Source organism: Myxine glutinosa, chromosome 6, assembly GCF_964187855.1.
Source record: "Myxine glutinosa chromosome 6, kmMyxGlut1.1, whole genome shotgun sequence".
Taxonomy (NCBI): domain Eukaryota; kingdom Metazoa; phylum Chordata; class Myxini; order Myxiniformes; family Myxinidae; genus Myxine; species Myxine glutinosa.
In genome coordinates this window covers 15691850-15715471 of record NC_136266.1, presented here as the reverse complement: position 1 = coordinate 15715471, position 23622 = coordinate 15691850, and the positions used below count along the sequence as shown (strand labels likewise).

At 44.8% G+C, this 23622-nt stretch overlaps 2 protein-coding genes across 4 annotated transcripts in view; one reads left to right on the top strand and one right to left on the bottom strand.

Moving 5' to 3' along the window:
* Window positions 1-998, top strand: part of DARS1 (aspartyl-tRNA synthetase 1) — a 37372-nt gene extending 36374 nt beyond the window's left edge. For all 3 annotated transcript variants that reach the window (XM_068119673.2, XM_068119674.2, XM_078779629.1), the window contains 3 exons: window positions 97-208; window positions 341-412; window positions 565-998. In XM_068119673.2, the coding sequence (XP_067975774.2) occupies window positions 97-208; window positions 341-412; window positions 565-656 (276 nt within the window). In that variant the 3' untranslated portion in view covers window positions 657-998. The remainder of the gene's footprint in view (window positions 1-96; window positions 209-340; window positions 413-564) is intronic.
* On the bottom strand, window positions 989-22586 carry EAF1 (ELL associated factor 1). The gene is made up of 6 exons (XM_068119675.2): window positions 22122-22586; window positions 21828-21922; window positions 9687-9823; window positions 3124-3302; window positions 2643-2894; window positions 989-2491 (listed from the first exon to the last, which is right to left on the bottom strand). The coding sequence occupies exons 1-6, from the start codon at window positions 22222-22224 to the stop codon at window positions 2448-2450; spliced, it is 810 nt and encodes a 269-aa protein (XP_067975776.1). The 5' UTR covers window positions 22225-22586; the 3' UTR covers window positions 989-2447.
* Between the last annotated feature and the right edge of the window lie 1036 nt (window positions 22587-23622).

Genomic DNA, 23622 nt, shown 5'->3' with positions numbered 1-23622 from the left:
TACGTATGCCATGGCCACGACACCTACCACCCAGTCACGTTTCCGTCCACACAGCTTCCTTTCCCTGTCTGACCATTGTGTGGCTGTGCTTCCTAGCGCATCTCAAACTCTTACGACATGTTTATGCGAGGTGAGGAGATTCTGTCTGGAGCTCAACGAGTGCACGACCCCGAGCTCCTTACTGAGAGAGCTCGACATCATGGAATCGGTATGGGATTTGTGAGGTTGTGGGTTTGCAGTAAAACACGACGGCATAATTCTTGGAGTAAAAAAAAAAAACCCGAAAATTGAAGTGAAACCTTATGTTTTGTTATTGCAACCAAGTTCCTTATGTTTCCAGATCTGGAGAAAATCAAAGCTTATATCGACTCCTTCCGTTACGGTGCTCCACCCCATGCTGGAGGGGGGATTGGTGAGTATAGAACAGACGTGCATGTGAAGTTGTCCTACATGTTTTTGGTTTTCTACAATCATCACCAATCATTGCCATTTATGTCAGGGCCATGATTATTTATCAACTTGGCCCTACTTTTTATTTTCAACTCCTTTCCTCCAACCCCCTAGGCCTAGAACGAGTGACTATGCTCTACCTGGGGTTGCCCAACATTCGCCAAACATCCCTGTTTCCTCGCGACCCCAAGAGGCTCACACCGTGACCTAACGGCAGTGCTTGCCTGGCCTCAATCTGCTGCACACTTGCGTTGGATAGTTTTTTTTGATTCCGATTCCACACATTTCCAAGGCATTAAAAATAAAATCGACGAATAAAGTTTGCTTTTCAAAACTTTACATCCTACCAAATTTAAAACCAATTAAAAGTTGCTCGATAACTTTTTCGTACTTGTTTGGAAGTGTAACCGATTCTGTTCATAAACACAGACGATTTGAATTTTTCTGCATGCAAAGTAATTGCTGGGACTTTTTAATACCAACAATAGCCAACGTTTAAGAAAAAACAAAAAAAAATGCAATAAAGTGGTGCAGATGCTTCCTTTCAATGATTTTTTTTATTCAATATCATTTGTCAGCATTAGACTTAGATCACTTCGACTGAACCCAAAGGAGTTATTCTTTTGAGCAGTTTGTCCATTCTAAAAGTGCATTGCTTGGTTGAAAGTTCCTTGTAATTATATAACTCGACTCGGCCTACATTTGCCTCCGTTCAAACAACAATGTCCGTCTTACATTCAGCACTCGAGTCCTGTCCACAGAACCTGATCGTTGCCCAGCAGTGCAATTAATGCTCCGATTTCCATTGGAAATTGTTTTTGATACCCATCTCAAAGATCGGCCCAAAAGTGACATTTCTATTTGGCCTGATAACGACACCCCGCCATAGGTGGGGGGCGTTTGCATCCGTTTTGGCACCGAATGGGAGTGGCGAGGTCGGTGCGCCCATTCAAATCGACAAAACTCGACACGGATCCATCGATCCAACTCGAGTCGTACTTGAATCTTTGCTTTGACATCGAAACTCTGCATGGTTTTGAAATTGTGCTAAAAAAGAAAAATAGCTACAAGTTCTGATCACATCATTGGATCATATTCCAACTGGTATTCCACACACAAAATGAAAGTTGGCTCTGTTTAAAACAAGAATCCATCAGCATTACTGTATTTCTGAAATGGAGGAGCGGATCTAAGGAGTCCGACACGGTTATTCCATACAAACGTATAACGTTTGGCAATAAAATAAACATAACCAAAGCAATTCTTTAAAGCAAAGAATTGCAAAACAATGTTTCCATCAAATTATTTCGTGAATTAAATTTAGTTTGGAAGAGGGTAAGGGGTAATTAAAGTTTGATTCCACAATTTCTTTGCTCCAACAAAATACCCGTCTAGTTCCCTTAAAGGCCTACTTACTGCTCAGCCAATAAACACGCAACATTAAAACGATCAAAGTACCCAGGCTACAGCTGACAGCAAATTCAGGAAGTCAAAACATGTCTTGACTCTATCGATCATACAATACTCCACAAACAGAGGAAAAGAAAGTAAATAGAGTCGAGCTTCCAGCAGCAGCTTACATTTTGGAAGAGATCCTTGGGAGGCATAAAGGATCCATGGTTTTTAAACAAAAAAAAACAGGGCAGGTGGTTCAACCGCTTTTACTAAACCACAACCACTTCCTCCCGCCCAAAGGGAATCCTAACATTACAGATAGGTTACCTCAACTTGCTATTGTGGAACCGACAAATGTAAAATTCTGATACGGACAATCTGCTGTCGTGGAACAAATAAATATGGTGAAAATCAGGAGCAAACCTGGAAAGTTTGATTCTTTTTTGTTGTTACCAATTCCGTTTAAGGGAAGGATTTTGCATTCCCTAAAGAAACACGAACAGACGAGTGAAAGCGTTTTCAAATTCCTACCACCAGCTTGTGATGGCAAACTTCATTCTGCACCCAAATCTTTATTTCACATCCTGCCTGGAAATCTGTCATTAATCACTATCGCTTCCCGACTCGCTCAGCTGCAGGTCGTTTCCTGTAGGCACAGGGAAGAGGGAAGAGAATTGTGGGTAAAGAGGAAAATAATCTTTCAATACTGTATAACAAGCATTTCCAAGCCAAACTGTTACCACCAGCGGTTATCAAATTACAACAGCTGCAGACAAGGTATGCCTGCAGGTGCTCACTGAGGGTGCTGATGTAGCCGGAGCAGTCGGGCTTAGCACGAGGGGTGCCGTTATGCTGGCTTGCAGGTAAGAGGGTTGCCGGTGGAGCCGGTGCCTGGGCTGGTGGCGCGATCGAAGCAGGTGGTGGGGCCGGAGATCGCCGATTGGTGGTCTCTGAATCCGAACTAGAGCTGTCGCTGGAGGATGAATTCCCAGAATCGGAGGAACTACTACTGCTCATCTGCTCAATGACACTCGCATCTGCCCTGAGCTCTGTTCAAAAATGCATTGTAAAGAGGGAATGGTGTGCAAGGACAAGGACAGATGAAACTTTGCTAAAATTCTGATTATAAGAGCTCTATGTTGCGAAAAGCTTATAGTTTTATACAATTCTGACCAGGAAATGATCAAGCTGTCGTCTACACAGTTTCCTCCCCGATGTTTTACAAACTTAGATAAAAGCAATTTACCAATCAGACGATCAGCAGGAGTATCACCATACCTTTCTCAATGTCTTCCAAGGGCAAGTCTGGAGATGGCTTGTCTTTGACGGGTGACATTTTCTGGCCAGTGCTAACCTTGGTGGCACTGCGGCCCTGGCTTTGTCCTTGTCCTTGCACTTGAACCGGTCCGGATCCTACACGTCCACCCACTGATTGGGTCTTGGTGCTACTCTCAAGCCTGTAGCGTGGGGGGGGGGGGGGGGGGGGGGGTGGAAATGTGGGTAGAACATTGACAAGAATGTTAGCTTTAGATTTTATTTTATTTTTATGTACACAGAGTCGAGGCTCGTGAAAGAGCTAACATTTATCAAACAAACAAACAAACAAAGTATATAAAAAGGGGAGCGGTCGACAAGATGGGGAGAGAAGGGGAAGAAGCACACAAACACAACATTTGAGAGCAGGGACATCGGGAGATGTTTTTGGAGGGAGAGGGCCTGGGGGGAGGCAGGATAGGTATAAAACGCAAGGACACCAAGGACTTCCAGGAAAGAAGTCAAAAGTCACCTCAAAAAAGTGGATTTGGGGTGAAATTAGTGGGGGTAGAAAAGATCAAGGTTTTGGATTGGGGAAGATAAGAGATGGTGGTGAACAGCCGTTTTAAAGACCTGGAGGGAGGAGTGGGATTGAAGAGAGTGAGGGAGTTTGTTCCAGAGGTGGGAGAAAAGAGGAATGAAGCAGTGAAGGTGAGCAGGGAGTCTTGATTTTGGCAGTTTAACCATAAGAGGGTTGCAGGCAGATCTTGTGCGACCTGCAGGAATATTTGGGGGACAGAGCCCAGAGAGAGCTGGGGGAGCAAGGCCGGAGAGGAGTCGGTAAAAGACGGAAAGACCACCAACCTGCCTGCGGTGATTAAGTGAAAGGCCCTCGGAGATAGCGTCATCGTGGGAGATTCCAATGATTCTGAACGCTTTGGTTTCAACAGCGTGAAGACGAGCTAGGTGTGAGGCAGGAGCACCAGCCCAGAAGGGAGAGCAGTACTCCATTGAGCTGCGGATGAAAGCCTTGTATGTGGTGAGGAGCTCAGGTGTGCCAAGGAAGGACTTCGCACGTTGGAGGATGCCCAGTCGTCGACTGGCTTTGGAGGCCAGCTTGCAAATGTGGTTTTCCCAGGAAAGATCATGGCAGATAGTGAGACCCAAAAGCTTGAGTGACAGAACTTCTTGGAGAGGATTATTCAGAAAGTAGATGGGAGGGTTGTCCAGTCGGTCTTGTCGGAGAGACATCGTAAGAGTGTGAGATTTGTCAGGATTGAAAGACATGTTCCACTTGTTTGCCCAGTCTGTGATTTTGTCCAGGTCTGCAGAGAGTGAGGAGGCTGCAGACTGCCGATCTGAGGGATGAGGAATGGAGCGGCAGAGAGTGGAGTCATCAGCAAAGAGATAGAAAGGATTTTCAAGAGAGTCGGAGAGATCATTGATGAAGACCAGAAAAAGCACAGGGCCCAGAACACTGCCTTGGGGAACTCCAGCCTGAACAGGAAGAGGAGATGAGAGAAACCCATTCAGGGCCACACGTTGACTACGACTAGAGAGGAAGTCCGCCAGCCATGCGTGGAGATTTCCATGGATACCAAAGGAGGAGAGTTTGGTGAGCAGAGCGGGGTGCCAGACCGTATCGAAGGCACGTGATATGTCGAGGGAGACGGCTCTAATTTCCTGTTTGGCATTGAGGACCTCCATCCATTGTTGAGACAGCAGAAGCAGCATGTCCAGAGTAGAGTGACCTGGTCTGAAACCAAATTGATGATCAGAGATCAAGCTATTGGAGAAGAGGAAAGATTTCATATCCGAAGCAATGATAGATTCCATGACTTTGCTGATAATTGGGAGAAGGCTGATTGGTCTGTAGTTGCTAGGATCTGTTTTTGCACCTTTTTTTGTGCAAAGCTGTGATGTTGGCTGATTTCCATGCAGATGGCAGTTGACCTTGAGCAAAAGAGAGGGTGAAGAGAACAGAGAGGGAGAGAAAGAGCGGAAGAACAGGATTTTAGGACCGTGGGCTGATGCCGTCAGGTCCAGTTGCAGAATCAGAGTCGAGGGTTGACAGAAACTTTTCCACCTTGTCAGGAGGAAAGGACACGGAGTCCAGGAGCAGCTGGGTATGACTGGGTATGGTGGGTACAGAGGGGGATGGGTTTGGGACACAAGATTTAAAGGCAAACAGAGTTGAGGCATTCAGTTTTTCACGTGCGGAGTCAGCTGTGTAGCCGTTTGAGGTAAGGGAGGGGATGGAGGGGGAACAAACACCAGAAATAGATTTGACCAGACGCCACCAGGATTTGGAAGAGGGAGACAGATAAGAGAGTTCGGTCTTGAGAACGGAGAGATATTGTTTCCTGGCTCTCCTGAGGGTGGACACACCCACAGATCCCACAGATTGCAGAAGGGACAGCTGGAGTGATAGCCCACAGGGCAGAGTTGCATTCCTCAAGTATTTGACAAAGCCTTTGTAAGCCAACCAATTGTGATTTTTCAATGAAGTACTTGCAACAACAATAGGCCTATTCAGCAGCTGTCTTCGGAAGCACCGCACGCTACATTTTTTTTCGCCCAGTAAAGGTCATGGCTATTGGTGAAGCCTATAGAAGTGCAACAGGCTGAACTTCTTGGTGGCCTACAACGAAAATAGGATGAGTTTGTGTGACAATTCTTCCGGGAACGACAGGCAGACCGATACTTGCCGACAATGAAAGACACGTTCCATTTACAGTGCCTTCAGAAAGTATTCACACCCGTTAACCTTTTCACATTTTGTTGTTAGCCTAATTTAAAATGGATTAAATTGAGATTTTTTTTGGTCACTGATCTACACATAATACCCCATATAATGACAAAGTGTAAATTTTCACAAAATAATTAAAAAAATGAAAAAAAGAAATATCTAATTTACATAAGTATTCAACCCCCTGAATAAATACTTCAAAGAAGTGCCTTTGGTAGCAATTACAGCTTCGAGTCTTCTTGGGTGTCTATCAGCATTGCACATCTGTATTTGGTGAGTTTGTCCCATTCTTCCTTGCAGATTTGTTCAAGCTCTGTCAAGTTGGATGGGAAGCGTTGGTGAACAGCAATCTTCAAGTCTTTCCACAGATTCTCAATGGGATTCATGTCTGAGCATTGGCTGTATGTTTGGGGTTATTGTCCTGTTGGAACATAAATCTTCGTCGCAGTCTAAGGTCTTTTGCACTCTGAAGCAGATTCTCCTTAAGGATTTGCCAATATTTGGCTCCATTCATTGTTCCCTCTATCCTTACAAGTCTCCCAGTCCCTGACACTGAAAAGCATCCCCATAACATGTTGCTGCCACCACCATGCTTCACAGAAGGGATGATGTTAGATGGGTGATGGGCTGTACTCGGTTTCTGCCAGATGTAGCGCTTTCTGTAGTTCTATTTTCATCTCATCAGACCACAGCATCTTTTGCCTCATGCTCTCCGAGTCTTTCACGTTCCTTTTTGCAAACTCCAGGCGTGCTGTCGTGTTTTTTTTTTTGCCTCGGGAATGGCTTCCGTTTGGCCCCTCTCCCATAAAGCCTAAATTTGTGAAGTGCTGCAGAGACTTTTGTTCTTCTGGCAGGTTCTCTCATCTCATCTCAGCCAAGGAACTTTAGTTCTGTCAGAGTGGTCATTGGGTTCTTGGTCACCTCCCTGACCAAGGTCCTTCTTGCTCGGTTGCTCAGTTTGGTTGGATGGCTAGCTCTATGAAGAGTCTGGGTAGTTCCATATTCTTTCCATTTCCTAATGATAGAGCTCACTGTGTACTTGGGAATTTTCAACACTCTAGAAATTGTTTTACGCCCTTCCCCAGATCTATGCCTTCTCACAATTCTATCTTGGAGTTCTACGGACAGTTTATTGGATTTCCTGGTAGAGTTTCTGCTCTGACATGTACTGTCAACTGTGGGACCTTGTATAGAAAGGTGTGTTTTTCTAAACCGTGTCCAATCATTGGAATTGGCCACAGGTGGACTCCAAGTTCCAGAGACATCTCAAGGATGATGAATGTAGATTGGATACACCTGAGGTCAATTTGGAGTATCATAGCAAAGGGGTTGAATACTTATCGATTCCAGCCATTTGACTTTTTCATTTTTAATTATTTTGTAAAAAAATTCTAAAAATAAAAATTTCACTTCGACATTATGAGGTATTACATGTAGAATGAAATGAATGAATGAATGATCGTTTTAAGGCCATTTTTCCCCACTAGAGCGGGGGTTAGCCTTGCGGGCCCCATGACAATCATGGTTCCCTGTTTGAGGCAATGTTTTTATGGCCGGATGCCCTTCCTGACGCCAACCCTTGGTCACGCTCTTACGATGCGCAGGGATATGGTGTACCTATTCTAAATCGGGGTACACACCGTGATCATTCATCCCAGCAAGCTGGTACTCAATTTGCCGACCTCGGAAGGATGACAGGCTGAGTCAACCCCCCTGGTGTTAATTTAGCGATTCCCCGGGATTCTAACCCAGGATCCTAGGATCCCAAGCCAGCACCCTAACCGCTAAGCCAACATGTAGATCAATGACGAAAAAAAAATCTCACTTTTATCCATTTTAAATTCAGGCTGTAACAACAAAATGTGAAAAAGTCAAGGGGTGTGAATACTTTCTGAAGCACTGTACAAACCAGCATCAAAAAAATTATATATCAAGAGAGTGAATATGTATATTTTATCAATATCATGAATATATGTCACAGTTAGGGTTATAGCCTCAAGTGTTAAATGAATGGTACTGATTATATTGTTGTGGATTTGAGAATTGTGTTTTTTTTGTATTGTTGTAAGTGTAATGAATTGTTGTAAATATCACCCTCCATGTGTAAAGGTCAAAGGTTGTCCTAGTTACTCCATATACATACACGTAGCCAATCATATACCCTCTTAAATAGTTATCTCCTTATTCTATGTAGTTGAAGGCTCTGTTCCCACTAGTTGACACTGCATTGCATCAAATGGAAATAAGGTAGAATCCACTTTCAATTGCCCCAGAACCTCCATTGCCAACCGCATTGCCAACCGCATTGCCAACTACATTTGACTCCATTACGCACGTGGTCAGCCCAGCGAAGAAGGGGCGTTGCCCGCCCATCGTCATCCGAAGGTGGAGCCAGGAAAGCCCTTGCCGACCAACCAAGGATGAGTGGGTATGGCTCAAGAGGGCAGGGTTATAAAACCCATTGCATCAGCCCCCACCGAGAGAGATGCGTAAGGGGCCAGACGAGAGAGAGAGTTCTGAGGGAGGTGCGCTGGGCGAGAGGCAGATTCTGTGGAGTGTAAAGAGAACTTCGGAGATGCAGGAGGCGGAGGACGAATAAAGCAAGCTGCCGGTGTGAAGCCGAATACGTGGAGCTGCCGGTTCCTCGTTTTTAGCCCGGAGCGGAGCTGTTTCCCGGGATTTTCGCCTCGACCCCAAAAGCGTGGACCGGAGCGCACGCTGGGAGCCGGACCTCGACACCTACCATCTGCCTGGCCCTTTCTCTGCCTTCCCAACCATCGATCCCTGGCATCCATCTACCCATATTCGTGTGAGTGAGTTCGTTCTGTCTGTCTTGTCCCTGGGTATAAGTTAAGCCTGTTTAGATAAGCTAGTGTTGCACTGTGTCTTCTGGTTCTTCCTCCTGTCAATTATTTTATTATCCTTCCTTCTCCTTGGTTTCTTTAATTGTGTAAATAGTTGGTAAATAAATCATATTTGTATTTCCTACCTTTGTTCTTCTTCTTCATGCTCGTCCGGTTGCTTTAGTGATTTCCCTCATTGAATACCTGTGGCACGATTTGGCCAACGTTAAGGATCGGGTCAGTCCTTGTTAATAGTTCGTGCAGCGGTTGCTAAACCGCTCGGCAATTACCATCTGTCCGCGGTCGGGAACGGGGTTGCGCTCCTGCCTCTCCGGAGGAAGCTGTGCAGCGTCAGGACTCACGTCGGTCAGTCATGAACAAGGGGACTAATCCCCCCCTTCTTAAGGGGAAGAAGGCCGACGTAGAGATCCGTAACAATATCAATAAATCTACCTTCACATCCAGTTTCAGCATGCACACCCCAACATCCTTTTTGTGAACCGTTCAAGTAAGAAAGCTTCCGCCAAATTAAGTTAGCTGGTTCACTTCATCTTACCGCTAATTGAAGTGCGAAGCAACAACGAGTCAAAAAACAACAACAACCAAAAAACCACACACACGTCAATAAAAATAAACAACATTGACCCATGATGTGCTGCACAGTTACATGGATTGTGTTTGTCAAATTAGTAGGCCCTTAATACGACTGTGTAAGTGGCATTTGATGCAGAGCAAGGTGAGAAATACCCATTTTGAATCTAAGTGGATCAAATGATCAGTTTGATCAAGCACAAGAACCTTTCATTAATGGAAAAAAACCTTTAAACTATGAAACAAATCTTAAGGAAGTGGAGAGGGCAATGCAAAGACCAAGTTTGTAGTTCTGATTTTGCCAAACGAAACAAAATATTTTTCACTGGGAAAAACAGGCAGTTCCGTTCGTAGGTGTGTAAAGCACCTGCCACAGACTTATGGCCATCAATGTGAAACCTGACCTAGTCTTCTTCACAGGAATGTTGCTGCTGAGTTTCTCGAGGCGGAACTCGCCCGTCTCGCGGTTCACTATGAGCACGCACTCCTTTTGCAGCAATCGCTTTGAGCCTTTGAAAACCGTTTCTGGTGGAGTTGAGCCCTGTGGATGGCAGCACGTCCCCGCAAAGCCTTAAAGTACATTTGACAGAACTGATTATACACAAACGAAAATACTGTAAATCCCCATGTCAGGAACTTTTTCTTCCCCAACTAAATGAGGGGAAATTTTTGGGGAGGGAGTACGCTTCATCCTTTATCTTTATTCACAGGAACAGTGTTACAAAATTATTATGCCCGGCGTTTCTGCATCACCATGGTGCCAAAATACTCCCCCAGGTGCACCATGAGGATTTAAAAGAAAGAAAAAAAAAACAATCGACATGCACCAAGAAAAGCTTTTCCAATGATAACATAAAATGGAATTTAGGTTTTTTGGAAATGTAAAATGACAGGCTCTAATCGTGCCAAAACGGCGATCCTACACAACGGCCTTCAAACTCAATCTGCAGGTAAGCAGAAGGACCTTTAACAGGACCTTACTTACTCACTGCAGGCAGGTTGGTGGTCTTTCCGTCTTCTACCGACTCCTCTCCGGCCTTGCTCCCCCAGCTCTCTCTGGGCTCTGTCCCCCAAATATTCCTGCAGGTCGCACAACATCTGCCTGCAACCCTCTTATATTATGGTTAAACTGCCAAAATCAAGACTCTCTGCTCACCTTCACTCCTTCAATTCCTCTTTTCTCCCGCCTCTGGAACAAACTCCCTCATAGTCCTTGAGCCAACCGGCCATATTTTGAAGTGAATGCTCCGGCAGGGGGAGTAATTCTCATTATGATTTTCCATTAGACCAATGTCTCAAGTGTCAGAAAAGGTGTGATGGACATCTGAGAACGGTAGCTTAGTGCCCGGATGGACGCCATCTTTGAAACCACCCAGCTCGAAAATGCCCATTTGGTGGGGTACATTGTTGCACGTGTATCTGGACTTCTATACTAGCTATCGATGTGCGGTTGACGACTAAATATACGTCCGATGTGTACCGTCTAAATAAAAAATAATATGAAGCATTTTGTTTTAGATTAATTATTATAAAAATCAATTATCGAAAAAAAATCATATATTTTTCAATATTTTATTATTAGACTTGTACTTTTTTTAGTGAAACAACACTGGTATGATTTTCCAAATTATGCATTGTGCTACACCGTTTATCTGTCTATAAAAATAACTCAAAAACTAAAACATATCATCCACCACGAGTTTACACAAAAAATATATGAAAAGGCATGCACTTTCCACAAACCGAAACTATGTCAGTTGGAATTTCCCGCCGATAATCAACCCACAGAACCCAGTGCCGAAAGTGACGTCAGTCTATTCTATATCTATATTCTATATTCTATATCTCAGTCTGAGATTTGTTGCGGTGACCTGATTAATTTCTGAGGGGGGGGGGGGGGTGGGTGGCTTAAGAACTAAAAGTGAACATGTTAGATGGCGCCACATACAACTCTATTATAGAGTTGTATTGTGGCGCCATCTAACATGTTCACTGACTTGGATGAGTATGTCTATGTAAGCTGGCGAGCTTTTCGGATATCGGAGTAATCTAACGTCAGTCTTTTTGTTCTTTCAGCTGAGATGGCCGGTGTCGAGGCGAAACGGGCGAAGATTGAACCTGAGTCCGGAACGTGCATCCTGTGCAGCAAGAAGTCGCCACTCTCTGAACTAAGCAAGGCAGCGGGCAACAGTTCTTGGAAGACATTGTGTGACGCAGCCGCAGTTAGAAACTTTTATCCAATTCTAAAGCTAGTCCAAGAAGGCGCAGTTGAACTTCCTAATATTCCAATATTATACCATAGGGCTTGTAGATCAGACTTCACTCACAAAAACCACCTAGCTACTTTCACCAATGCAGCTAGAAGTTCTTCAGTTGATACTGGCGATGCGGTGCGACGGCGATCATCACGGGAAGAGACAGGATCAACTTCAACGGTCTACGATGATAAATGCATTTTTTGCCAGCGTGCTTCAAAATTCATAAAAGGCAGTCGTACCCGTGAAACAGTTGTCTTGGCTGTTGAACTTCGAGCAGATAAGACAATAAGAGATGCTGCGACAGCTCGCAATGATGAGAGAGTTTTGGCATTGACTACACGAGATATGGTTGCAGCTGAGGCTCACTACCACTTCTCCTGCTATAGAAACTACACACGGCCCCAAAAACCTCAAGTAGAAACTGACATTGAAGATAATATCGAGAAAAAAGAAATGATACGATGTATATTCAATTTCATTCGCACTGACTTGTTCTTGAACCCGAGGATTGTTCCAATAGTTGATGTTGCAACAGATATCCTGTCTTCAGATACATTTTCAGTTGATGTTCGTGACTCCATCAAGAAGAATCTGCAGCGCACATTACAAAGAGAGTTTGGAGAATCGCTCATCTTCTTCAATGTGAAACACCGTGTATACTTGATGCCCGATAATCTGACAAAGCGAGAGATTGCTGCAGAGTGCGTAAACCTGAAAGCAGAAGTGAAAGCATTTGAACGAACGGACGGTGAAAGTAACATTGTGCGTGCAGCTACTTCACTGCGACACCAGATCAAAGATGCTCATTACAATGAACGTTGGCCGCCTCAGCCAGCAGAACTCACTTCAGATTACGTGAAGATACCAGATTCTCTTCGTGTATTTCTGCATACTTTGATTTGCGGGAGTGGGGGTAGCTCTGCGCGTGCCGACACACTGGTATGGTCGATGGCTCAAGATATCATCAATGCTGTACACCGGGGTACCATCAGAACATCGAAGCATGTCCTACTTCCGTGGGTCATGAAAACGCTCACCGGTAATACAGAGGTCATCAGAATATTGAATCGACTCGGGCACGGATGTTCGTACACAGTTCTGGAAGAAATCGAGACAGCGCTATGCATAGACAAATTAGCAAGTGTGGAGAAAGATACAGTACCACTTCCGTCACATGTGCACCCTTCGGTCCCGACTGTATTAGCATTCGATAACATCGACAGGCTAGAGGAATCGCTGAGTGGTGGCGGAACATCGCATCGCGTCAACGGTATCATCGTCCAACCGAAGTCGCAGTCGTGTTTGCCGCCCCAACCTCCATCGGCAGTATCCAAAGCAGATAAGAAGCGATCTATCCCGTCATCCAGCGATTTAGTTCCAATATACAGCGGTGGGAAACGAGAGGGCCCACCTGCAATCAAGCCTGCAGATCTTTCTGACACTCTTGCAGGCGCAACATCCCTTGCGCAGCGCCGAAATCACGTATGGATTATGACTCGCATGCTGGAACCATGCGACCAGACAATCAGTTCGTGGACTGGTTTCAACATCATGACTAGAGATCGTGTTCAGGTGACGGAAGATGTAGTTGGCTACCTGCCGGCTATAAACGCGCCTGCCACAGATATGGCAACAGTGCAAGAAATCCTCAGAGAAGCTCTGAACATCATGTCATCACTTCAGCTTGAGCGTGAAAGGGTCAATGAAAAAAACGAACAAAGCTGCACTTGCGAAACACATGGAAGGTCTTGTGGAACCAGCCGAGAACGTTGACAAGCGAAGTGCAACAATAATTGATGCGATGGCTCTCATACAAAAGATGCATGGCGAGAACGACACGTTCGAAGAACTATCTGACCGCATCCTTGCTGCAGCGCTTCACGCTGGTCAAGGCAGTGAGCGCATCGATGTTGTCTTTGACACATACACAGAAGAATCCATCAAAGCAGCTGAGCGTGTGAACCGCGGTTCAAATGAAGGCATCAGTTTCAGCGAGATCAGACCCGCACACAAAATCATGAACTGGCGGCGTCTCCTTGCTTGCAGCCAGACAAAGGAGAAACTGGTTGTGTTTCTGGCGGAGTCGTGGAAACATGAAACAAATCGCGAAAAGCTAGGCAACAGAACACTGTATGTCACCTGTGGTGAAAAATGTCTGGTACTGACCCGCGATAGGTGGAAGTTGGTGCAAGCACTCGAATGTAGCCACGAGGAAGCAGACACGCGTATGTTTCTCCACGCAAAGCACGCCGCTACCCACTACAAGACGATCATCTTAGTGGCAGATGACACCGACGTTCTGATCATCAGTCTTCATCTCAGCAGAACCATCGATAGTCAGCTCTTCATCAGACGAGGAACAAAGGTTCGAGTCAGAATGATCGACGTTGGAAAGTTGGCTGCGGTATTGGGGTCTGGAGTTTGCAGTGCATTGCCAGGGCTTCATGCATGGAGCGGGTGTGACACTGTGAGTGCTCTGGCTAGCCAAGGAAAGATAAAGGCTTTGAAGCTTGTGCAAGCGAATGAGCTGTATCTTCAAGCATTCACAGATCTGGGATCTTCGTGGAATGTACCAACAGACGTCTTCAATAGCATTCAGGCCTTCACGTGTCAGCTGTACGCCAAGAACACGAAGATCGTCGGTGTTAATTCGCTCCGTTATCACATGTTCTGTGCAAAGAAGGGCCAGATCGAATCTGGACAATTGCCGCCTTGTGAAGACTCCTTGATGCAGCATACGCTTAGGGCCAACTATCAGGCGGCTATCTGGCGACGCAGCCTTGAAAACCTACCAGACGTCCCAACACCATCAGCAGGACATGGTTGGGAACTCGATGATGGCGGTTCGCTCACAATCCGATGGATGGCGGGTCTACCAGCTCCAGATGTCGTCTTGAATCTCATCTCATGCACATGCAGAAGGACGTGTCGACCGTCAGATTGCTCCTGCATACTGAATGGGTTGAAGTGCACTGTTGTGTGTAAGCTGCAGGGATGTTCCAACATGGTGCAGGATGATGCTATCGTGGCTCAGGATGCCAATGACTCTGATGGCGACTCTGATGATTAACTTTGTGTGCACTGTATATTGTATAGCATATGTTGTTCTCTATTATAATGCAGGCCAAATTGCCTGAAAATCTTTATAGACAGATAAACGGTTTAGCAAAATGTATAATTTGGAAGATCATACCGGTGTTATTTGACTAAAACATGACATGTTCAATGATACCTCCGCTTGCTTATTAGGAATATACATCGTATGGTGTTAAAATCAGCTCCATACGTCTTTCCAAACTCTAGTAATGAATAATTAATATAATTGGCGGCCATTTTGAAATCCAAGATGGCCACCAAAGTGCAGATTTCCTATGTAACAATTTCCGCCTGCTTATTAGATATCGTATGGTGTTAAAATCCTCTCCGTACGACATTCCTAACTTGCGTTATCGTCAGAATAGATAATGCCAGCGGCGGCCTAAGTCATTTTATGCCTCTTTACATTTATTTGTTGTAAACTCGTGGTGGATGATATGTTTTAGTTTTTGAGTTATTTTTATAGACAGATAAACGGTGTAGCACAATGCATAATTTGGAAAATCATACCAGTGTTGTTTCACTAAAAAAAGTACAAGTCTAATAATAAAATATTGAAAAATATATGATTTTTTTTCGATAATTGATTTTTATAATAATTAATCTAAAACAAAATGCTTCATATTATTTTTTATTTAGACGGTACACATCGGACGTATATTTAGTCGTCAACCGCACATCGATAGCTAGTATAGAAGTCCAGATACACGTGCAACAATGTACCCCACCAAATGGGCATTTTCGAGCTGGGTGGTTTCAAAGATGGCGTCCATCCGGGCACTAAGCTACCGTTCTCAGATGTGCATCACACCTTTTCTGACACTTGAGACATTGGTCTAATGGAAAATCATAATGAGAATTACTCCCCCCGCCGGAGCATTACTTTTGGTCTGGCTCAAGGACTATCACTCTTCAATCCCGCTCCTCCCTCCAGGTCTTTAAAACGGCTGTTCACCACCATCTCTTATCTTCCCCAATCCAAAACCTTGATCTTTTCTACCCCCGCTAATTTCACCCCAAATCCACTTTTTTGAGGTGCCGACTTCTTTCCTGGAAGTCCTTGGTGTCCTTGCGTTTTATACCTATCCTGCCTCCCCCCAGGCCCTCTCCCTCCCACACATCTCCCGATGTCCCTGCTCTCAAATGCTGTGTTTGTGTGCTTCCTCCCCTTCTCTCCCCATCTTGTCGACCGCTCCCCTTTTTATATACTTTGTTTGCTTGTTTGATTTGTTTGTTTGATAAATGTTAGCTCTTTCACGAGCCTCGACTGTATACAAAAAAAACAAAAAAAAACACAGACACCAACTTAGGTCAGCAGATGGGATGCCCAGTTCAGCTGGAATAACGAACCAACAATGTCAATAACAAACCTGAAAATGATGTAATTTTTCTTCACTATGCACAGTAATAATTATCTAAGTAATAAAATTGTGAACAAATTATTTAAGTCTTAAATCCAACAAAATAAAGCAATTTTCCATTGGAAAATAACGCTTCAGACAATTAAACCAATATTCCAACAAAGCCTCAAATCTTAAGTTTCTCGGTGGAAAACACACACATGGCAGCTATGATAAGGCCACGAGGGCCTCAAACGTGGCGCCCTGTATCACGCCGATTTACATGTATTTGGGACGCGGCCTGGCCAAGGAGCCTGGAAGGCTTTATCAGCTTCATCCCGCCGAGGACGAGCGAGGATCGAAGCTTCGGTGGGATCGAAGATCACGCTTAATATAACAGCTTCCTTGAAGCCGAGGCATTTGGAACGCACAGCCTAGCCGTGCAATTTGGTGCGCTTTTTCGACTCCCTCCCATCGAGGATGAACTCCCTATTGTCAAATCCATCCCGTGGTGTGACTCCCTCCCATTGTGCACGGATGGGACAGAGTTTCAGTGGGAACGTGTGTGGATATGGCAACTGGTTAGCCATATGTGGGCTAGGGGGGATGTCCCCGGGTGGGATCCGGCAAACCCCGAGAGGTGGATGGGGAAACGGAGCACTAATGAGGAGACAGGTTGGTGCATGAGTCGATTGAGTCGTGGTTCTTTGCTACCAGGGAAGGCTCCGTTCAGTTCTGGGGTCCACATATGAAAATAAGACCGGTGGTAACACAACACACAACACCATTTCACCTTCTGCAATCTGCATATGGACATAGCAACCAAGGACAATGATATTCAGCCTCCTGAGCCAAATTTACTGCAGGAGTTCTCTCAAAACTTAAAACTGCAGGAGTGCACTCTCAGGTTGAGAGAACAGGCCAGACTTCACCTGTGATGCCCAATAGTCCAGGCATTTTACAGTTTCACGCAGGGACAAAACTGGTACAGAATTACTTTTTCCCGATTTGTTTACAGTTCACCATCACGAACAACATATAAATAAAAAACATATGTCACCCACAGGGTGAACCGTATCTTGCCAAAATGTGAAAATTCCGTTTTTTCGTCATGACGTCATCAAATGACGTCATAGCGTCAAACTGTTTACAGATCTGGGAAGCACTCATCAAGGGCATTCATATGAGGTATTACTCGATATGGTACCTACGATTTCAAAATTTGACCTTGGGGTCAATAATTTTCGACCTCCAGCGCTAACCATGAAGGTCAAGGCCGATCGCCACCAAAAACTAATCAGCTGAGCGCCGGACCATATACTAGATTCCCATGAAGTTTGGAGACGATCCGATCAAAGTTACTCAAAAAATTAGTGTTTCGTCGACCTCCATGATTGACCACAAAGTGACCTTGACCTTTGACCTTGACCTTCAAAATTTTGTGTGCTGAAGGGTATCTCTATAGGACTCTGATATGCGAAGTTACAGGAGTTTCCAATAATAACTGTGGTCTACAGAGTGATCTAAACGTGAAAAAAAAATGATTAACCACAAACAAAAAAACAAACAAACATACAAGCTGACTAATACATCTTGCAAAAACTTCGTTTTGGCAAGATAACAAACAAACATACAAGCTGACTAATACATCTTGCAAAAACTTCGTTTTGGCAAGATAAAAATCCCGGTCCAGGAAAGTTTAAGAAAGTTGTAAAAATGCGTTTTCCCTTTTTCCTCACACTTGAGGCCATATCAGCCACTGTTGCATGCATAATTTGGCCAGAGACTGTTTCAAAGGTCTCTGGCCAAAATAAGCAGTAGCGACTGATGAAAAAGGTAATCATGTGTCATTGCAGTTTATAATCTTTTTAGCTCACCTGAAACGAAGTTCCGGGGAGCTTATGCGATTGCGCGTCGTCAGTCTGTCCGTCCGTCCATCCGTCAACACTTGAAACTTCTCAGAAACCGCTGAAGGGATTGTGAACAAACTTGGCACAAATGATATTTGTTGTGTTGTGACTAAAGTTCGTTCACGGCATTAAAAAAAAAAAAAAACAATTCGATAATCGGGGTCAAAGGGGGTCTACCGGGAGTCAAAGTGATTCCAGGTTTGACCCCCCCAAAATAGGAATTTGCTTTTTCCTCTGAAACTACAAACACTATTTCGATGAAACATGACCACAACCTTCATCACCCGTGATGTACCAAAGTTTGTTCACGACATAAAGAAAATCGATGTCTTAGGGGATCTATGGGGGCTCAAAGTGGGTCCAGGGTTGACCCCCCCCCGCCCCCCCCCAAATAGGTATTTGCTTCATTCTCTGAAACTACACACACCATTTCGATGAAACTTGACCACAACCTTCACCACCCGTGATGCACCAAAGTTTGTTCACAGCATTAAAAAAGAAAAATCAGGCCCTGGGGGTGTCCGGGGGGTGGGGGGGGGGGGCAGAGGGGTTGCCCCCCAAAATAGGTATTTGCTTTCCTCCAAGAAACTGCACAATGTGCACATACAATTCCGATTAAACCTGACCACAACGTTCCGTTCATCACCTGTGATGTACCATTGTTTGTTGCCAGCATAAAAAAATATATATACTGTATATATATTAATTGGGGTCTAAGGCGGTCTATGGGGTGGGGGAGGGAGGGTTGCCTCCCCCCAAAATAGGTAATTTTTGTTTGTTTAAAGTCTTATGATTATGTTAGTATGATTCTACATGCTGCCCTGTCTTCTAGCAACCATTGAAATTGGTTTAAAATACCTTTAGTCAGTGTAGTATACTGCTTATTCGACCAGGTGAGCACCAGGGGTACTGCCCCTAGGTTTAGCTCACCTGGAACTAAATTCAGGGGAGCTTATGCGATGGCTTGCGATGGAGTCTTCCGTCAGTCTGTCAGTCCGTTGAAACTTCTTCTCCGAAACCACTGCTAGGATTGCGACCAAATTTGGCACAAATTATATTTGTTGTGTTTTGACTAAAGTTTGTTCACGGCATTTAAAAAAATTGGGGTCTAAGGGGGTTTACCGGAGTCAAAGTGGGTCCAGGTTTGGCCCCCCCAAAAATAGATATTTGATTTCTTCTCTGAAACTACACACACAATTTCAATGAAACGACTACAACCTTCATCACCAGTGATGTACCCAAGTTTGTTCATGGCATTAAAAATAAACATAGGGGCAATGATTGCTCTTTAATAATTATTTACTTATCTTTTTATATTTCTATTATAAAAAGTTAGGAGTGGAGGAATGGTTGATCAGAGTAGTGATGGCAATGTACAAAAGAGCGCGCACAGCTGTAAGGACGAAGGACGGGAACAGTGGTGAGTTTGAGGTGAAGGTGGGAGTGCATCAGGGGTCGGTACTAAGTCCACTACTATTTGTAGCTGTGATGGAGGTGCTGGCTCAGAACGTAAAGGAGGGTTTACCGTGGGAGTTGTTGTATGCAGATGATCTGGTGTTGATTGCAGAAAGTATGGATGGACTGAAGAAGAAGATGAACAAGTGGAAGGAATGTATGGAGACGAAAGGTCTGAAGGTGAATATCGGAAAGACAAAGGTGATGGCAAGTGGTAAAGCATGTGGTGAGGTGGAAAGAACTGGGAAGTGACCATGTGCTATGTGCAGGAAGGGTGTCGGAGTGAATTCAATTCAATGTACAATGTGCGCTGAGTGGGTTCATCAAAAATGTAGTGGTTTGAGAGGGTCATTAACCAGTGTGGCAGCTACATTCAAGTGTAAGGTGTGCACAGAGGGAGCTGCAGATGGAGGAAATGTTGAGTTGGATATTGGAGACGGCGTGAAGCTGGAAGTTGTGAAAACATTTTGTTACCTCGGAGACATGCTGAATGGAGAAGGTGGATCAGACACCGCAACGGTTGCTAGAGTGAGATGTGCATGGAAGAAGTTTTGGGAACTGAGTGGTGTGCTGACGAGGAAGGGAGTGTCGTTGAAGCTGAAGGGAAAGGTGTATGCTGCATGTGTGAGAAGTGTTATGATTTATGGGAACGAGACATGGGTAATGAACGTAGAGCAGCAAAGAAGGCTGGAAAGGGTGGAAATGCGAATGGTTCGGTGGATGTGCGGAGTATCGTTGAGAGAGAGGAAGGCAAATGATGAATTGCGAAAGATGATGGGAATAGAGCCTGTGATTGATGCTGTGAAGAGAAACAGTTTGAGATGGTTTGGTCATGTGTTGAGGAAGGATGAAAGTGACTGGTTGAGAAGAGTGGTGGAAATGAATGTAGAAGGAGAGGATGGGGAAGACCGAGAAAGACTTGGCTGAAGATGGTGGAAGACGAAATGCGGGCAAGGGGGTTAACAAGGAGAGATGCAGAAAATAGGGCAAAATGGAGAAGATTGTCATGGGGACCGCAAGGCTAACCCCCGCTCTAGTAGGGAAAATGGCCTTTAAAATGCCTGTTGTTGTTGTTGTTGTTGTTTTTATATTTATATTCCAATTTAAAACATAGGGGCAACACCCCTGGCGCTCACCTGGTAGAATAAACAGTATACTGTACTGACTAAAGATACCTATATACTGTACTGATTCCCCATCCCCTCCCCGTAGACCCTCAAATGGGCAGACTTGTTTAATGGCGTGAACAAATTTTGGTACATCACGAATTGTGGTGAAGTAGTGAAAAATTGGTGGTGAAAGTTGTGGTGAAGTTTAATCAGAATAGTGTGTGTAGTTTCACAGGAAAAAGCAAATTCCTATTTTGAGGGGGGGTCAAACCTGGATCCACTTTGAGCCCCGGTAAACCATCTTAACCCCGACTTTTTTTTAATGCCGTGAATAAACTTTAGTCACAACACAACACAACACATATCATTTGTACCAAGTTTGGTCACAATCCCTTCAGCGGTTTTGGAGAAGAAGTTGCAAGTGTTTACGGACTGACGGACTGACGGACTGACGGAATGACAGACGGACGGACGACGCGCCATTGCATAAGCTCCCCTGAACTTCGTTCCAGGTGAACTAATAATTCATTCATTTTGGGGAAATACATCAGGGAAAGGGTATTTACAATTAATTTTACATGCAATGTGTTGATTGTGAAGGAAGACTACTTTTGAAACAGCTACATATACATGATATTGAATGAATTCCTCGATCGGTTACTGAAGACGCACGTTGACGGGAGCTGCATATAAATTTTGATCAACTTCCCAGATTTTCCCAGGTGGGACTTTTTTTTTCCTCGAATGTGGGATATATCACTGCTTCAGGTAATACAAAAAAGAAAACTTCTGTGACAGTTTTGTTTAATATGTCTTTTTTTGGGCTTAAATATCTTGGACTATAACCCTAACAGCAGCTCAATCAGCACCCTTTGGCCCTCAAAACTGGATCTTCAGCACCACATCTCCCAGCTCCTTGACACGTTTAATGGACCCAACTCACTTTGAGATGCCATTCATTTTGTATTAAAATTTAATACAAAATGGACAAAACTTCTGTCAAATGTGAAGATGTCCCAGGTATACAAAAAGATACAAAATGGGCCGGGTCTGATGGACGACAGACAGCTCCACCCTGAAATCCCAGACATGGCCAAGATGTGTTGTCGCTCGTGGCAGGTCCACCTCATCAAGCCCAATGTAAACTTTCTCGCACACATCCTGCACCTGTTATTCCAGGTGATGGTCTCTCGAGCCGGTAAGGTAAAGTGAATACACTCCCAAACGACTTGGGAACACAGAGGAAAGACCCTGGCCCCACCAAAACTACATAGCAAGTCATTTTTAAAAATAACCATTTGTACGTCACATGCTCCACAATGCTGCACCCCCGGATCAGATCATCCCATGAATTCACGTCAGACGACGGGTCCATACCTCCACGTTTGGTAATGTGATCATCACCTCGTCCTTCTTGCCGACCTCAAGTGTCCCCTCACATGATGTGTCAATGGAAGCCGGTTTGAAATCATCTGAAACCAGGAGGAGGGAGAGAGGGGATTCAAATTAAAGCGATGGGGGTGGGCTATCCGAGTCTGTGTAAATAAAGACACAAGTACGGACATAAATCGTATGTGAACTCGAACCTGACACCATCATTTAAAGAAAACAAGAATCCCTTCCGCTTATTGTGAAAGCTTCATCTTCGAGCCGGAGCCGTGTTCTACTCACAACGGATTGTATGATAGGCTGAACGCGGTCGTTTCTGGAAACTCTCTCCAAGTTTGAGTACGTGTTCGTCCTTGTCCATCCATGCCAGAGCCTGCCCACTCATCCTGTCAGCATCGGCCTAACTGGGCCTACTCAGGCCTAACCCAACCGAGCTGTGGCAATCGAACCCCTTTCGTAACCCGTCACTCTCCCCGATAAGCTCCGCCTACACGGACTGATTCATAACACTCTCCCTTCACTCTCCCCGATAAGCTCCGCCTACACGGACTGATTCATAATACTCTCCCTTCACTCTCCCTTCACTCTCCCCGATAAGCTCCGCCTACACGGACTGATTCATAATACTCTCCCTTCACTCTCCCCGATAAGCTCCGCCTACACGGACTGATTCATAATACTCTCCCTTCGCTCACCTGATAAGCTCCGCCCACACGGACTGATTCAAAATACTCTCCCTTCACTCAGCTGATAAGCCCCGCCCACACGGACTGATTCATAACACTCTCCCTTCACTCACCCGATAAGCTCCGCCCACACGGACTGATTCATAACACTCTCCCTTCACTCACCCGATAAGCTCCGCCCACACGGACTGATTCATAACACTCTCCCTTCACTCACCCGATAGGCTCCGCCCACACGGACTGATTCATAACACTCTCCCTTCACTCACCCGATAGGCTCCGCCCACACGGACTGATTCAAATTACTCTCCCTTCACTCACCCGATAAGCTCCGCCCACACTGACTGATTCAAAACACTCTCCCTTCGCTCACCCGATAAGCTCCACCCACACGGACTGATTCAAAATACTCGTCCTCCTCTCAGCTGATAAGCTCCGCCCACACGGACTGATTCATATTATTCTGGTTTCACTCCCCCGATAAGCTCCGCCCACATCGACCCATTCATAACATTTCGTCGTTTTATTTGTTTTTGCCATTCTGTGATTGGAGGACTATTATAAACGTCATTTTCGTGCGTTTCACGTTGAAGCTTCGCTCGCTTGATGTCTCATCGTTGCTCCGTTTGGTGGTTTTCCTCCATAAACAACAAGCCGTTAATCGCCGCCGCGTCCACAAACGTCGTCCTTGTAGTTGTATACAATGTTTACACTCAATGACCTTTTGACCTTTTGTATCTTGTTTGTATTTATTATTATAATTTTATGTTTTTCAAAGTATCTTGGGAACTTGCAAGATCACTTTTCGTTGTACCTTGTACTTGTGCACTGTACAATGACAATAAAGCTGCATTGAATTCCTGACTGACAGTCACTAACGTATGCGCAAATGGTATATAAAGTATACCAGACGTTGTAGTGTTGTAGAGAAGACCGGGATGATGACGGGAATATCCTTCTTTCCCGTATACAGATGATGATGATGATTTAACAGGACTTCGGCCGATACTCCTGTATAACGATGATTAATGTACTTCCATGGACGATGTAATTTAGCTACAAAATGCTTCACGAAGGTTATTAAAGTAGACTGTCAT